Source organism: Pleurodeles waltl, chromosome 6 (assembly GCF_031143425.1).
Source record: "Pleurodeles waltl isolate 20211129_DDA chromosome 6, aPleWal1.hap1.20221129, whole genome shotgun sequence".
Classification (NCBI taxonomy): domain Eukaryota; kingdom Metazoa; phylum Chordata; class Amphibia; order Caudata; family Salamandridae; genus Pleurodeles; species Pleurodeles waltl.
Genome location: NC_090445.1, coordinates 1,554,682,669 through 1,554,700,922, shown reverse-complemented (window position 1 = coordinate 1,554,700,922; position 18,254 = coordinate 1,554,682,669). Strand labels below are relative to the sequence as shown.

General features: G+C 44.9%; 1 protein-coding gene across 2 annotated transcripts in view; it reads left to right on the top strand.

Annotated features, from left to right (window-relative positions):
- Positions 1–18,254, top strand: part of MASP2 (MBL associated serine protease 2) — a 352,398-nt gene that overhangs the window by 90,659 nt on the left and 243,485 nt on the right. Inside the window, exons 4-5 of one of the 2 annotated variants that reach the window (XM_069241232.1) lie at positions 8,229–8,360; positions 15,393–15,607. In XM_069241232.1, the coding sequence (XP_069097333.1) occupies positions 8,229–8,360; positions 15,393–15,403 (143 nt within the window). In that variant the 3' untranslated portion in view covers positions 15,404–15,607. Of the gene's footprint in view, positions 1–8,228; positions 8,361–15,392; positions 15,608–18,254 lie in introns of those variants that run through there. The other variant, XM_069241231.1, reaches the window with a different exon arrangement.

Below are 18,254 nucleotides of genomic sequence, written 5' to 3'. Positions count from 1 at the left end.
TCATAAATCTGGGGAGGGGTAGGACATAAATATCTGTGAAAAGTCAGTTGAGTTTTAAATTCTTGGGTTGTGTCCACAATAATGCTCAGAGCTAAGAGCATCATTTTGTAACTGCTAAAGCTTGCCCTATTGACCCCCCTTCACTTCTTAATGTCACTAAGAATACCCGAGTTTCACAATCAGATCACTATAGACCGGTTATGCACAGAATTTAGCCGCCCGCCAGACGGTAACCGCCGTGCGGCTGCCAATGCGGGCGCACTCACGCGGCCCCCATTATGACATTCCCGCTGGGCCGGCGGGCGCAAACCAAGTTTGCGCCCGCCGGCCCAGCGGGGATGAGGCCGCAACATTGGAGTTGCACCCGTCGCGCTTTTCACTGTCTGCTATGCAGACAGTGAAAAGCTGGCCGGGCCCCTGTTAGGGGGCCCCAGGACACCCCCTACCGCCAGCCTCTTCCTGGTGGTGCAAACCGCCAGAAACAGGCTGGCGGTATGGGGTGTCATAATCCCCAGGGCAGCGCTGCCCTGGCGGATTATCACCACTGGGGCTAAAACGGCGGGAAACCGCCGGCCCCGGCGGTGCGACCATAGGGCTGGAAGCACCGCCAGCCTGTTGGCGGTGCTTCCGTTTTTTTAGACCGCCAGGGTCAAAATGACCACCTTAATCTTTGGCCTATGAATCTCATGCAATGGTTGGTCATAAGCATCAAATAAATGTGGCGGGGGTCACAATCTTTGAGTAACACCACCTATAACTACTGATTTGATCAATGATTACCAAACAAACAGAAGTCAAGATTCCTCAACTTAGTGAGCACCACCACCTTGATGAGACACATAAGAAGGATGAGTCCAGAGTGCACATAATTAAAATACCAGGGGGCATATTTAAGAGCTCCTAGCGCCATTCCAAAGTCACATAAGCATCATTTTTTTATGGTAATGTGGTGCTAGAAGGCCATGTATGCCGCACCATATTTACAAAGTGGCGCAATGCATGCGTTTACGCCACTTTTGTAAGCCTTTGTGCTACATTATGCCTGCGCCAGGCATAATGTATGCAAAGGGGTCTTCCCCCATTAAGGGGGCTGAAAAAATGGTGCAAGGAAATTAACAGATTTTCTTGCGTCATTTGTTTTGGCACTTTTATGCCCTGCTCAGAGCAGGCATTAAAAGGGGACATGCCATAGAATTCAATTTTCCCCTATGTACTCTTGCGGAGTAGAGGCAAAATATTGGCGCCACTGCTGCAGAGAACATCAATAGTGTAAGAAAAATTAAGCTATTGCCCCCTACCCTGAGCCATGGCCTGCGCACATGGTGGCGGTAGGGGGAGCTAAAGGGCACAAGAAAAGTAGTGCTGCACTGTGTGCATCCCCACTTTTCTTAAATATGCCCCCTAGTTTTCTTGAGTATCCGAGAAGTCCACCTATGTCGCACAGGCTCAATCCTGGCTGAGAGCTGCCCATGGGTGGTATTTTTACACAATAATGGAAGCTTTTTCCAACATCCATAAAAGAACGGCAATATTGTAAATGGGCTGATAGTGGCTCTATTGAAGGAGTTGTTGACAAATAACACAGGCGCACTCAGGTTCATTGTGCGGAGGCAAAATGTCACCTCACCTTATTTGGCCCCTGTATAAGACGCCCGGTTTCACCTAAACAACTTCAAGGCAGAATACCTAGCCTCTTAGAAGTAGGCCAAGGGAAAAGGTTAGTTTACAATAGAATGACTTTGATAGTGAATGACACAATACTTATGGCAGTTCGCATGGAGATACTGAAATACATTTCGGAACTTCTAGAGAGAAAAAATATACATCTTGTAACACCAGTCCTTTGAGCTGACTACATCTAATTAAGCAGTCAAATGGTGCTTAAGGCATAGCAAGATCTTCAGTAGTTCCTCGTGGAGGTATTATTTGAGATTTATGAAGAGTTATTAAGTGTTGTGTTTCCTTTTTATTATTCGAATTTGTAGTTCCAATACATTTTACATTTGAGTTCAGACCCGGAGAGGTCCTGCTTGACCTAGGATTTTTGGACGATCTCAATTAGGTGTTTTACTTGCATTCAATTTTACCTTTGTTCTGAAAGTATGCAAAGAAAACAATGTTATGTTGTTGGCAGCCTTTTAAAGGGCTGTGTGATCAATCTTCACAGCAAGAAGAAAGCAAATCTGAGAGGAACTATGGCTATAGGAGAACAAGGGAATCGTATTTATATCCCTCTAGATAAAAGAATCATAAAACGCTTTCATCATATGGTTCTTACTTTTTACCTGCCTTCTGCTGGAATATGGAGAAGGAGGGTTGAAGCATCTCAATCATGATGTTAAATTTAATGAGAAAATGAAGTATTTGATCAATAGGTTTTTAGGAAACTGACCCCTTGTTTGCAGTACCCCCCACTTTTTGCCTGATATCTGATGCTAACTTGACTGAGTATGTGCTGGGATCCTGCTAACCAGGCCCCAGCACCAGTGTTCTTTAGCTAAGCTGGACCATTGTTTCCACAATTGGCACACCCCTGGCACTCAGCTACGTCCCTTGTCAAAGGTACCAGCGGTACCAAGGGCTGTGTGACCAAGGAGGGTCCCTAAGGGCTGCAGCATGTATTATGCCACCCTAAGGGACCAGGCGTGGCTCATCCGTATGAGCGGAGCATCGTCGCCCCTGCTAGCAGCAACCGCTGCAAATCTTTTACATGGAAAGGATAATAAACTCTTTTTATTATCCTCATGCATATCAGAAGACCCAGCAAAACACCATACATTCAGTCAATGCACCACCATAGTCTTTTGAATATTATAAGTGTTAATAAGAAATGTAATCCATCCAAGTCTTTTGGGGAAATATTCCAATGTATTACTCCAATCAATTCTCTTTGGTCATTTTAATCCTTCAGACATTCATTAGCCAACGCGTTTCATCCAAAACGGACTTCATCAAGGCTAAATAATTACAAATATAAAATTATTATCCTTTCCATGTAAAAGGGGTGGGGCAGTGGGGATGACGAGCTTAGGGGAGTGCACTGTGCACTCCCCTCAGAGCACATGTGTGTTTGTCCGGCCGTCTCAGGCCAGCCAAACACACATGTGCTCAGGGCTCTCTCCAGCCCAGCAACACGGTTGCTGGGCTGGAGATAGCCTGCACAGGCTCCCAGTCTGCCTGGGAGTGCCCTGGCTGGGTGCTCTCAGCCAATCCTGCTGCTGCTCTGAGCAGCGTCAGGATTGGTGCAGGGCAGGCTGGGAGCCTGTGCCTGCAGCAGCGATGGGAGAGGAGCGTGGCATGGCAGCAAAGCAAGTATGTTTAAAAAAAAAAAAAAAGTTTTTCCCACGCCCTCCATGCCCCCTTGACCCACCCAGCCCCAGCCACATGAGCCGCTCCTGTAAGGGACCCCTCATTAAGCACATGCCCACTGCCCTTACAGACTTTGTGTGATGGTCAGAAGAAAAAGGTATAGTCTGCATGGCACCCCTGCCAGGGTGCCATGCCCACAAACCACTGCCTGTGGCATAGGTAAGTCACCCCTCTAGCTCTAGCAGGCCTTACAGCCCTAAGGCAGGGTGCACTATACCACAGGTAAGGGCATAGCTGAATAAGCATTAAGCCCGTACAGTGCCGAAGTCCATTCTTAGACATTGTAAGTGCAGTGTGGCTATATTAAGTGCCTGGGCTGGGAGTTTGTCATTATGAACTCCACAGCTCCATGATGGTTTCTCTGAAGGCTGGGAAGTTTGGTATTAAACTTCTCAGCACAATGACTCCACACTGATGCCAGTGTTGGATTTATTATAAAATGCACACAGAGGAATAGGAATGTGCCCTCCTCCCCAAAGGGAGTGGGCACAGGAAGTGTGTAGCTACCCTTAGGGACAATAGTCATTGGCTACTGCTCTCTGACCCCTGTAACACCCCTAAATCTAATATCTAGGGGCACCCCTGAACCTTACTCACCAGACTCCTGGCAACCTCAAGAAGAAAGAAGAAAGAGGAAGGACTGCTAAGCCAACCCCATCAGTGAAGACTCCAGACAACAACTGACTACAGGCCTGTCTGCAGCTTCAAAGACCAAGATTGCAACGCATCCTGCAGGACCAGTGACCTCTCAAACCCCCGGAGGACTGCCTGCCCAGCAGAGAACCAAGAACTCCTGAGACAGCGGCCCTGTCCAGCATAAACCTCCAAAATGGACTCCAGAACCGTCCCGGATCTGCGAGCCCTGCCCACTCTGCACCCGATGCCCAGTGCCCGAGTACAGGTGGCCCACCTGTCCAGAGAAGGTCCCCAGGCTATTCTGACCTCGAGTCCACCCTGGGATGATCCCTCCTGTAGCCTTAATCCAAAGGACCCCCCTGACCGTGACTGGATCCGACAAAGATTCCTGGTGCCCAAGGAGACCCCTGCACCTGCAGCCCCCTGGCCTTGGAGAATCTGACCGATGGTCCAGCAAGGTCCAGCAGGCACCTCTTTTGCCTGTCCAGCTGTTGATTTCCCAAAACCGCCCCCCTGGACACAGCCTGCAGACTCTTGTGTGATCCCCAGGGTCCCCCACTTTCATTGGGTGTTTGCACCCGGCTACCACTGTGCCGCTGAGGGTGTGTGCTTGGTGTGATCCTGTGGCCCCCCTGGTGCTGACCTAAACACCCCAGGTTTGTGTCCTGGAACCACGGGTACTTACTTGCAATCTGCTTTCTAACGAACACCTCCAGTTCTCATAGGATTCCATTGAAAGCCTGACACCACCTTTGACCTCTGCACCCAGCTGGCCTGGGTTGCTGGCGGTGTACGTTTGGATTCAGCCTAGACTTTGACCTGTGGACATTTTAACCCCTGAAGGCTGGGATTGTACGTCATGTACTTACCTGTTAACTCTGCTAATACTTCCACCCCCAGGACTCTATTGACACCTATGAAAAATTGCACTGTCATCTTTTTAAATAAAAAGTGTTACTTAACCGTAAACTGCTTTATCTGCAAAAAACAAACAATGTACATTTGGTACATATGCTTGATACCTATTGACAACTGTACTTACCTCCAACAAAGTTCATCTGGTTCTAGTGATAAAGTAACAAAATATATATTTGCTATATAAAAACATTTGGTCTGGAGTTAGTCATTGAGTGTGTGCCTCATTTCTAGACTGTATGTGTACACCAAGGCACATATTTATACTTTTTGGCACAAATCAGCGCTAGGGCAGAATTGCATCAAAAAGTTTACCACCAGCTAACACCATTCCAACGCGCCTTATTTATGGAATAACGTTAGCCGGCGCTGCGGCCTGGTTAGCGTCAAAACAACTTACGGTAACTGGGCAGCGGAGGCGAAGGGAAGACTGGGGGTTGTGCGCTAAACAATGGTGCAAGTCAGGTTAGAGTAAAAAATATTGTCTCTAACCTGACTTGCGCCATTTTTTGACGCACAACCCCCATGGAAATGACTCCTGTCTTAGGAAAGACAGGAGTCATGCCCCCCTGCCCAATGGCCCCTGGGTATGGCCATTGGGCACAGTGGCGTGTAAGGGGGCCCAAGTCAGGTCCCCCTATGCCACTTTAAAAAAAAAAAATTATACTTACCTGCACTCACCATGAATGGGTTCCCCCATCCATGGTTGTCCTCCAGGGGTGGGTGAGGGTGGCAGGGGGTGTCCTTGGGTGCAGGGAAGGGCACCTGTGGACTGCTTACATGGTCTCCCACCATGGAAATAAGCCCATAGGTCCCTTAACGCCTGCCCTGACTCAGGCGTTAAAAAATGGCGCAAATCTGGCTGGGTGCCATGTTTTAAGGCCCGCCTCCTCCTGTGCGTCATTTTGATAAATGAGGCGCACATGCCTTAGAGTCATTTTTTGCACGGGAACGCCTAACTTGCATGTCATTAGCACAAGGTAGGTTTTCACGTACAAAAAATGACTCAAACTCCATAATTTTGGCAGTAGACGGGTCTAGCGCCAAAGTATAAATATGGAGTTAATTTTGTGCCCAATTTGCATTAAAACAAATTACGCGAATCTGGAGCAAACAGAGTATAAATATGGGCCCAAATGCTTTGCCCTCTAATAAGCCTAACTGCTCGACCACATTACCACAAAAGAGAGCATTAGTATGGTCTACTTAGGCTCTGTTAAGCTTCTATGGAACCCCTGGACTCTGTCCACACTATACCTCATTTTGGTATAGTATATACAGAGCCAGCTTCCTACAAGGTTTCACTTGAAGCCTTCTGCTATCACCTGCAATCAACGTATGGCCTCTTGTAATAGTAGTATGCAGAATATGAAATTATACAGTTAAAAGATACTCACTATGGTTGTAGATTTGAGTGTCACTGTGAACACCATACCACAGTGTGAAGTTCCTGAGAAAACTGATTTTGTTTGATGCTGGGAAATGGAACAAAATCACTTCGGAAGTAGCTTATCTTATCTTTGGTTGTTGAAATATAGGGGGTCATTCTGACCGCGGCGGACGGCGGTCGCTGCCCGCCACGCGGTTCCCGCCGAAAGACCGCTCCGCGGTCAAAAGACAGCGGCGGTCATTCTGGCTTTCCCACTGGGCTGGCGGGCGACCGCCGAAAGTCCGCCCGCCAGCCCAGCGGGAAACACCCTTCCCACGAGGACGCCGGCTCAGAATTGAGCCGGCGGTGTGGGAAGGTGCGACGGGTGCAGTTGCACCCGTCGCGAATTTCAGTGTCTGCTAGGCAGACACTGAAATTCTTTTTGGGGCCCTCTTACGGGGGCCCCTGCAGTGCCCATGCCATTGGCATGGGCACTGCAGGGGCCCCCAGGGGCCCCGCGGCACCCCCTACCGCCATCCTGTTCCCGGCGGGAGAACCGCCAGGAACTGGATGGCGGTAGGGGGTGTCAGAATCCCCATGGCGGCGGAGCGCACTCCGCCGCCATGGAGGATTCTCAAGGGCAGCGGAAAGTCGGCGGGACACCGCCGACTTTCCGTTTCTGGCCGCGGCTGAACCGCCGCGGTCAGAATGCCCAGCGGTGCACCGCCAGCCTGTTGGCGGTGCTACTGCCGACCTCCGCCATGGCGGTAATTACCGCCAGGGTCAGAATGACCCCCATAATCAAAAATGATAATGTGACTGATGGAATTGGCATATGTTTCGTACCAAGACCTGAAATGTGGGGTTGGCGATTAATTTTCTTGGAGGACTTCTAGACTTCAAAAAAAGCTCTCCCACAAACCTGTGGATGTTTTGTATTCAAGGTGATGAAATCTGGAGGCAATGCAAGTGATTCACTGAGCAATGACTACCAACAAACCAAGTGCCTGTAACAGTGAAGATGTCTATGTTAAAGTGAGACATAATCTGGCATTGATGAGTGTCATGCCTCAGTATGGGCCTCACTTTGATGAATACATAAGATTGTTAGTGATGTACAGCAAGGTTGTGAGCTCCTGTAGAACTGCTGCAAGGCGGGGTAGTTAGGGCTCTTTATTGCCAGGCCCAGCACTTTTCAGGGCCCTGTGCTCCTGCTAGAAGATTTATTTATGATGCAGGTCTGGCCTGTTGGATTATGATGAGGCTTCATGGCATCCACATCACTAAGGGGTGCCAAAGGTAGGAGATGCTTTGTACTTTCTTCAGAAAACAATTGCATAGAGTGAGGTGTTTTATCCCTGTATGTAAGACAGAGTGGGACCCTGCATAATGTTTTTGCAATAGTTCCCCACAACAGCTTCAGATGAGCCTGGGTCCAGGGCACAAGACAGTGTGATCTCAACACTGAGTAAAGTAAAAAGAATGCTCTTCGTCAATCCACTGCATCAGGCGGTATGAACCCAGGACGAGTGTCTCGAGAATGCACCAGGGTGGTGCATCCAATCCCTATCCTCTTAATCTAAATAACAAAGTCAAGGGGGATGTAGTAAACTGGTTAACATACAGCTGAAAATAAAAAGAGCCAGGATATGAGCACAAGGTCACTTCCCCTATCATCTCTTCATCAGTACTTGCCACCTGTCTTACTTCCTTCTCTCCCTACCTTTTTTCATATTTGTTTCCTTCCTAATTTCTTTTCTACTCTCTCTCGCCACCATCTTCCTTTACTTTTTTCCTTCTGAACTTTCTTCTTTCCTCTCTCATCTTCTTTTTTGCAGTCCTCTTTCTTGCATTACATTCCTTCCCACTTCCTCTTGCCTATTAACATTTCCTCTACTTCTATGTCAAGACATTGATATCATTTTTTTTTATCCTTCAGATGTTAACGAGTGTGACCATCAATTGAACGACGAGCCAATCTGTGATCACTACTGTCACAATCACCTGGGGGGATTCTACTGCAGCTGCAGACTGGGCTTCTCGCTCCACAGTGATAGGAGGACATGCACAGGTGAGTGAACTTTGGAGCTGCTAAATGTTGAACGCACTTGTTGCAGTCACCCAACAGCACACAGGTCAACCACCATCGCTGAACAAGGTTCTCCTAAACAGGACAAAAAAAACACCCTCATGAGCACTAACCACTGGAAACCAGAACCATCCAGCAAGACCCACAACAAGGGCCCAACAAGTTTTTTACTACTACCAGGATCACTCAACACAGCAAACCAGAAACAACCAACAAGACACCCCATCAGCACCCAATGGGGCTTGCCAACAAAACCAAACTCTTCATTAACACACATTCCTACCACACGTTTATAACTGCACAGTAGAATAGGTCACCCAATGCTATGTATTCTCACTCATATGTCATAATATGTAAATCTACTTAGATTCTGAGGCGTACAAAGTTTGGGAGAGATGGGGAAGGTATCATGAGCTGGGTCATTGGTGTTACCCTCTCGGAATGATGGGAGTGTATTGCCAATCAAGGAAAATAGAGGGAATTGCCAGCAGGAAATGTTACTAGTTACTAGTCATTTGAGTAGGGATTTGGGTGGGAGTGCTGGGGGTATTAAAAGCTAGGGAGCAAAGGTGTGTAGGAAAACATTATGCTAAAATACAGATACTTGTTTTTAAAATAAGGAAGCAAGACCTGTTTCTAGGCAGCAGTATATTCTAGCCTGTGCATGGACCATTTTATTGTTACTCTCTCTATTCATGTTCATGTGCTGCTTGCTATTGTGGTGAGTTGTGTTAGCACGTCAGACCTTATTAAGTAAACTTGCAAGGGAGATGAGTATAGACCAATGGACCTTTTGAGTGAGCTTCGATTTTTTCCCACCATGGACCTCGTACTTATACACCTCAATAACACCAACAATCAATGACATCAATAATCAATAGGAGTCAGAAATTTCCACACACCATGACCTTTCAGTCATGAATAACCACAACTTTATGTAAAAGTTAGAATGTTTATTTCCCTATATTAACAATGCTAATGTCACTTAACTTGTCTCAAAATCAAATGATAAACATATAGAAACATATAGACATATAGAAACAATACTGGCTGACCAAAGTGGTGAAAGAATCACAATCTAATCAAAGCTTGAACTACCACACATTCTAAAGTTACAGTGCAAACTAATAGCAAGAATAACTGCACAAATGATATTATGTACATTTAGATTCAGCAAAGAAAAGACATCAACCTTTATTACATGTAGCAAACGTAATCAGTGAGGACCCTAACACCAGATTAGAATAGCATGTTTGGGCTTCGTGCAAAACAATTTAATCACACAATTTTAGAAGAACATCTAACTATGGCTCTATCAAAATAGTGGTTGATACCTACGAACAAAAGCAAATAGACATAACAATTAGTAACATTGACAGTATACCTGTCCTCAATATGGTTCAGCAAGCTGTGACAGTCTTTGTCAATAGGACACCAGTTCGGTCAACAAGACATCAGGATTCAGCATCAAAGTTCAGAATAAGCAAAGTCTCTTTAAGCAATTTGAAAGAATATAGCTAATGGCCTAAGCTGCTCAAGAAGAATGGGGGGAATGGTCTCTCTCCTCTATGTGCAGTCTGGCTAAGTTAGATTTCCTAAAACTACTTCCCATATCCTAATTGGTCAGGGGATCACATGTTTACATTTAGTCCAATGAAACCTCAAATCTACATTTTCACTAGTACATGGTTCACATGTCAATGATTGGCTCCTCTTCTCCCACTTTCATCATTCGGCTCGTCAGGTATCAATATTCTTGCAGCTTATACTCCAGTCCCTGCATCCAATGTCTTCTCCTGGGAAAGTCAATCTTGCACACATTACATTAAACATTATTTCACTAGAGAGTACAGCATCTTCTAGAAAGCAGTTTCTCATGAGAACTAACTTCAGCTACAAACATATTGTCACTACAGTGGAAAATCGCAATTTAATTTTCTTAGCATTCATTTTATTAGTTGCCTAAGAAATGCAGTTTGACATGAGGCCGTGCAACTAGACCAAGACCTCGCAAAGTTAAGGCCTACGATTAACAAAGTTAATACATAATACGTAACCTTTAATATGACATAATACTACATTAATAAAACATAAGCCCAACATTTCATATTAATAAGCCATTAATAAGTACAGTTCCTGCACAATGACGGACACTCTGGTGGGTGAACCTTCAAATGCGTGCATTAATTTTCTCTAAGTTAATAAATTTCTCTACGCAAATCCAACACCCAAAATACATCAATATTCATTAATAAAATCATTAATAACTCAGCATTAACAATTGCACCCATTCCTTCTTCAGGGCTGTTTAATCTTTATATGTGCCTGAAGGATCGTTGTAAAACCCTCAGGTGCCGGATTTCATATATAAACAAATTATATATTGATGTAAGGTGGGGTTTCTGGATATGGTTCAGATCAATTGAGGCAAATCAGTCAAGACGGAATGAACGATGAAATATTGTGCCTCAGAGCTACAAAAACAGAATACAAAAGATCAGGGCCTTCTAAAACGGTCTCTACTCAAGGAGCTCTGTGTTCTAAACCTTTCCCCCTTCATCCCAAGATCTTCCAAGCATGAGTGGGTACAACCTAAGACAACCCCTTTTCCCACAACTGTAATTTTATTCACAATAGTAATTCCGAACTCTTTACGTCTAAATTCACATTGAAATACGTCTGCTACATGAGACATCCTCTCCATCTCTGATATTGACATCATCACCCAGAATGATGGTCATCCTAAAATTAGGCTATAGCAAAACTGTTGTAAAAGTATGTAGATTCCCACTCAACCCTAAGATATGGTGGTTCAGTGGACAAATGCTTCACTTCGTAGATCTGTGTTTGCTCATGTGGTAGCAGGTTTGAATACCAGTGGTTCCACTCCTTTCTAGGATAATAAAATGAGTTCCATTGAGTTGGGTCACAGTAAACATCTGTTATTCAGTGCCAAGATGCCCGTGGTCAAGCATGGGCATTACAAACAAACGTTATGGTTAGATCATACAAAAACACTCGTATAAAGGACCACAACCAAAGAGAGATTCTCATTTGTTAGACCTGGCATCCTTAGGGTGGTCTTATCACAAATGTTTTGCCTTTACCAGTGCTAAAGTGTATGTGCCCCTCCCCTAAACCTGGTAACGGTGGTGTATCCACAACTCGAATATTTAATTTACATGTAAGTCCCTTGTAAAGTAGTGTTCCATATACCAAAGGCCTGTAAATTAAATACTACCAGCGGACCTGAAGCACTGATTGTGCCAAACCTCTTAAGTAGTCCTGTAAATATGTCTCAGACCTGCCACTGCAGAGCCTGTGTGTGTGTGCAGTCTCACTGCCACCTCGACTTGGCCATCAAAACCCCTTGCCAAGCCTTGGGCATCACTTTTCTTGCATATTATTCACCCCTAGAGTAGGCCCTGGGTAGCACAAAGGGCAGGGTGCGATGTATGTAAAAGGCAGAACATGTGCCTTCTGGTAATGAAAAACTCCCATTACTGTGAAGCCTGCTCCTCTCACAGGCCAGCACTGTAAATTCCTTGCAATACTTTTAGGCTGTAATTCCTGATCAAAGAAGAGTAGCTGCACCATGTTTAGTATCATTGGAATTGTAAAGATAAATCCTCTTTACTGATAAAGCCATATTTATTTATATTATTTTAGAAATACCACTTTAAAAAAGTGGGCATTTCTCTGCCCTCACAGTCTTGTGTGCCTACAGCCTGTCTCCAATCCATGTTAGGCCTGAGCTAGGTGAGAGCTGCACTTGTGCATTCCCTTCAGACACCCACAACACAGGTTACCCAACTGCATCTGGATTCATCTGCATACTGATGAGTCTTCCTGGGGAGGAGGTTGGAAATAGCTCCCACTTACATTTCAAAGGGTAGTGGCCAAAGCCCACACAAAGGGGCTGATTACCTGCCACTGATGGTCTGGAGCCGGGGCTGGACTGAAAGGGAAACCTGTGCACTTCAGAGAAGCCTTTTGAAGTCATCCCCCACATCAAAGGCACTTTTTATTATAAGTACTGGGTTTCTGACTCCCTAAAATCAGTACACTTATGGTCTCAAATTGACCTCTGCTGGAATAAAGACTGCTATGATGCCAGGATCGCCACTTTGCCAGGATTGACTGTTCCCAGGAATCTCAGGGACATCAAAGTTTTCCCCCCGTGTGGCTGTCGCTGGTGTCTGGTAAGACATGAGCCTTGCATCTACATTCTAAAGTGTCTCTTTCCCCAGGGCAGAGGGACATGCTCACTTTGACCAACCGACGTAAGATGAATGAGGTGCTACTCTGCCCCAGGACCCGAAGAGCAGCGCTTCCTCTCTCACCTTGTTGCAAGCCTCTCCAGCATCTAAGTGCTGGCCGAATTCCCCTACTGACTGCACTGTCCAGCACTGCGGGCCCCATGTGAGAGGGCCTCCAACATCAGGACAGCAGGAGCACTTCACCAGACCGATTCTTCACAGTGCAACATGTTCCCTGCACCGTGGGCCCCGTGAATGAGGCCCACTAACAGCAACTGCAGCGGCAACGATTCCCGCAAGGGGGTGGGTTAACCTGAAGCATTATTCCTAACATTGCAGAGCTGAACTTAATTACCGTAAAAGCTCTAAAAAGGAGCACAAGCTAATCTAACACTGCTTTTACAATTATTTCAGCAACAATAATTTCTCCTGATCTCTTGATTGGATTTTTGTTGTTTTGGTCTTGATTTACACATATAAATACTCTCTATTCTTCATAAACCTCTGTGGAGTCTTGCTGTGGTGGTTTCATTGTGATTACTGTGTGTATGTTGCACAAATACTTTACACATTGCCTTCTAAGTTAAGCCTGCCTGCACTGTGCCAAGCTACCAGAGGGTGAGCACAGGTTAATTTAGGTTGTGTTTTTGACTTACCCTAATTAGGATTGTGGTCCCTACTTGGCCAGGGTGTGTATCACTGCCAACGAGAAACACAATTTCTAACATCTCTCTAATCCAAAAAGTACAACATTAATTGCCTTCCAATGTTTTTGCTGGCCTGACTGCTCTGTACTTGACTCTCAGATTTCTTTGGCCTACCAAACAAATGTATGCAACTGACCTACTTTCAATGCCTAATCCATAAATTAACATAGATGTGCAAGATAGGACACCATTCTAGAGCTCCTCCCTAAACACCTTTGAACATCCATGAATTGTTTGTATCTCTAAGTAAACAAATAAAAGCATGGCCACCAAAAGGGTTGGAGATTGGAAGAAATTATTCTGATTGACACTGATTGCCTTTTAGGATTGCAATGGCAGGTACTTCTCATTGAACAGGTGTCTCTGGTACTCAACATGCAAGTGTGAAGGATCAGCCAGGAACTGTGGGAGACCTAGTGCCCCATAGGGGTCAGACACAATTAAAACATGAACACCGAGAACATTACACCAATGAAAAACATTTAACAGAGATTGTGACATATGGGTATTGGAGTCAGAGTAGATGGGATCTGTAGAAAAAAAGGCTAAGACACATATGCACAATCCTCTGGCCTCAATTGTTATGATCAGGCTTGAAAGCCATCCTGTTTATCCCTGTAAGGTAGTGCAAACCATGCAAGCTAGGAAAATGAATGAACAAGAACAGTGCTTAGTTTATGAGAAAATAAATGTCAAGGCCCTCATCAGGAGGATTCTGCAGCTTGATGCACCCATTGCTACTGCCTTCGCTGCCAAATGGCAGTACCTATACAACTACTAACCATCACACTACTTCAAGTGTGACACTCCAGACCCTTTTTAGGCCACCAAATGTATAAAAATGGCTTGGGTTGCTGGAATTAGTTGTTTTTAATGTATATTGAATTAATAAGCAACTGTTATTCTGCTCATCCCTTAATTACATAGACACCACCACCATGTGGTAGCTGGCATAAATGCTGGTGTTGACAATTAAGTGCTGGTGCCTAGCACCTGAAACCACCAGCTCAAATTAAACACTGAGCAAGACATAAGAGAACCAAGGAGCACATACAATAGTGTGAACAAAAGCAATTGCATGTGTTCTGTGAAGCTATCGTATCAGAATAACACTGCCTAAACACTGTCTGACAGAAATATCTCTTTCTTATGATCGTTTAAAAAATATCGCCCCATTTGAGCTAATAATAAAAGGTATTCACCCAATACAATGATATGTTTGTAAAGGATACTTAACCCATTAAAGTTAGACAATATTGTTGTTATTCATCCATGAGGGGAAAGCAGAGAAAAATGAAAAGCTACAGCTGCAGAATAAATAAATGACTTGATGGCGGGGTTGCCATATTTTAGTCAGTTGAGAGATAGGGATTTTGATGAATCCGTGGGTTGAAAAAGGGCAGTGGCCGAAACCTTCACCACAATTTGGAACCTATGGATTGCATCCCATTCTCTGGTGTAGACGGACTTACTAATTGGGCATCTGACCATGAACAGGGTGAAAATATATTATTTACACTGATCACTTATCCTAGCTCTGAGCAATCTCTCACAGGTCTCAATTAAATGCAGGGCTGCCACTGCTCCTGGACCGCCTCATCAACAATCTTCTATTGCACCCAGCAGCACAAATGTTGTTGTTTGCTCTCACTCTAGTTGTTCCCCCCTCCCCCTCCCCCCAGGTTCCTGCTTCCCTTTTCTTAGTGACCAATAGATGTAAGGAATGAGAAGGAGCACTGCGAATGGAGTTCAGTTCTCCCTTGACAGAAACACAAGCTTTAGCCCTAGGTATATTAGGACCCTCGGCCTTTCTACTAATTCTTGCAAAAGTAGGCCCTCCTGCCTTAATAGGAAGTCCACATTTTGATAAGGAATTGTTGAATCTTGATACATCGAGGCGCGTGTTTCTCGTCCATGAACCACGTGGCCACCAGCCGTAAATGACTGTCCCAGAGGCATACATAAGCAGCACAATTTACCACAAACCTGAATCACCTCACCAATAAGCACCCACACTCACTGGTGTTCCCTCTCCTCTTCTTTTCTAGCGCAAGTTTAACAAATATGCCCGCTGGCGTGAAAAGGAGGCAGTTGGACTGGGAAGATTTTCAACCTCCTCGACCTGTAGGCATAGCTATGTATCAGACCTCAAACCTGCTCTAAGCTATGCTGTGTGACTCCCTCTAATCCCTGACTGGGACAGCTCTGCGCCCTGCTCCTGCTGCTGCTGCACTCTGCATTAACAATGATTCTGTCAACAATAAAGAGATTTTTAAACGAGCTTTATTAGTTGTTCTCATAGAAATAAGACTCAATTAATTAAACTGAGACAAAACTATATAGAGCAAAATAAAATTTTAAAAAGGCCAATTTGATCTTAAGGTCTGTTGACCTAGTAAAGCAAATACACGTGAAGGGTGACCAGATACTTGCGGAATAAACTGAATACCAATTCCTGTTTCGAGTATTAGGGTAGAAACTTATACTTACATGATGGGTCACCATGGATATCTATTGATTCTTTATCTTAATCATACTTTTCTCGATTTAATTCATTTTGGTGTATTTCCCTCAAGAGAGGTATTATTATATAGTATATCTACTATAAAAACATGATACACATTGACATAATTATCAGCAAATCAAATGCTACGGAACTCTTTTCTCATGGATTCAAGAAGTTTATTGGTTTTTACATATTTCACAAATTCGCGTTCTCTTCAGAATTATACGTTAAGGATTTTTTAGCTGAAGATTCCAGTCCAGCCACCACTAAATATGTTTTTACTGGGCATTTTTTTGTGACATAATCAATAGCCACTACGGGCAGCGAATTTAAAAGTAACAGAAGAGCCTATGGGGGCATTGTGGTACATGGGAATGTCGACCTGATCCTGAAAACTGCAAAGTATGGGCCTGATAGCCAAGACATATCAAGATCTAGATAAAATGAAATACTTTACTGAAATTATCTCGGGAGTAGGGCAAGATCAGAAGCTGGGACAACACAAAGTTTGAGAAATGTGGGTAAAATAAGGTGTGTATATATGTAAGCACGCTGTGTTTGTTTAGCATAAACCTACCTAAAAGCCAGCAGAAAGCTTGGCATGGCAGAAAGAGAAGATACAATTAGAGGGAAGCTGGATCCGGAGAGCGTAAGTGAACTGTTGCTGCCTCGTGGTATTGTTCTTAAAGCTCTTTCCTAAACCTCAGCTCTTTTTTTCAATTGAAGCAAGGTTGGGTGGCCTGATACTTCTGCTGTTCTAGATAGATCCTGAGTGCATACATTGAGAAGGCCTATCTCCTTGGCTTTTGCATAGTCTGCAGTGCCTAGCTGCATTTTGAGCGCAGGGATGCTCTTGGAGCGAACGTTCCCAATTTCAAACATCTGGGATCATGCTGAAGAGAATTTTTATTTACGCTGCTTATTGGAAATCAGCGGCGAGCAGAAGCAATTCATCATAAGATCCAGTCGGATGAAACAGCTACTGCAGTTGATAGGAGGGAGGCCTTTACTGAGCTGGGCCATTTTTTTCACTTTGGGTTGATTATAGTTTGATATGCTCCCGGTGCAATCAATAAGTACTCTCTTGAAAGTACATTACCTTCAGCCAGATGTCAGGCGCCATGGTTCTGTTCCGTGCCAGGTGCTTCAGCGATGCCATCTGTCTCCTTTGAATAGAGTATAAATGTAGGAGGGACCAAAAGCAGTCATAGACTGAAAATAAGAAACTAGTGTGAGTGAGGAGAGCACATAATTATTGCAAACCAAATCACCTCTGTGCATGTCTGACCGGTGGAGGTTGGGTAGAAAGAAGTGTGCTGGAGGAATTGTTCGCCTGTTAGCTAAAAGTGGAATGCGTTGATGCATCAGAAGACATGGCGAAAGAGGTTTGGGTTGCTAGCTGTGTTTTGAATTGCACGTTTCTGCAAACCATTCCACTGAAACTGCGGTCGAACGTTTGGTGAAACTGTATGCCAGATGGGTTGGTGTGTTATGCCGTTCCGCTTGGCATGTTGTTTTTATTTTTCAGACACAAATGTCCCGATGCAACGTAATATTTATAGGTACTTGAGATGTTTGTTTTAATTTTTCTGCTCGTATTCTGTGGAAAATTGCAAGAAAAAGCCTTTCCTAAATAGGGAGGACCTTCTGACGTCCACACTCTTGCAGCCCTTTGGTGGATGGGCTGCTGGGCATAGGCCTCCAACGGTGGAACCACCTGATACTCTGCTATCAGAAACCTACCGGGTCCACCATGTGTAAATGAGGCAAGCGCACTGTTCATACACGCACTGCCTTAGGTGGATTGGCAGTTGGTCATGGGACTCCAATGGTGGAACCATCTAATACTTTGCTGTCAGAAACCTAGTGCGTCCACCTGGTCTAAATGAGGCAAGCGCACCGTTCACACACTCACTGCCTGAAGGTGGATTTGTGGTTGGTCATAGGCCTCCAAAGGTGGAAGCATGTGATACTGTGACATCGGAAACTGAGCAGGTCCACTACATCTAAATGAGGCAAGTGCATCATTCACACACACACTGCCCGTAGGTGGATTGGCAGTTGTTCATAGGCCTCCAAAGGTGGAACCAGCTGATTCTTTGCCATCAGAAATCTAGCGAGTCTGCCACTACTAAATAAGGCAACGTACCGCTCACACACTCACTGCCCTTAGCTGGATTGACAGCTAATAATGGGCCTTCAACAGTGGAACCAGCTGATGCTCTGCCATAAGAGACCCGTGGCTCCCCTACCTCTAAATGAGGTGAGGGAACTGTGGGTTTGGAGGAGTGGAAGCTCCACTGATATAATTCAGTTCTCTTTTCACTCTAAGTGAAAAAAGGCAGCACGCTTACGGACATGCAGCGTGCTGCCTTGTCTAGGGATAAACACACGTTATCCATTG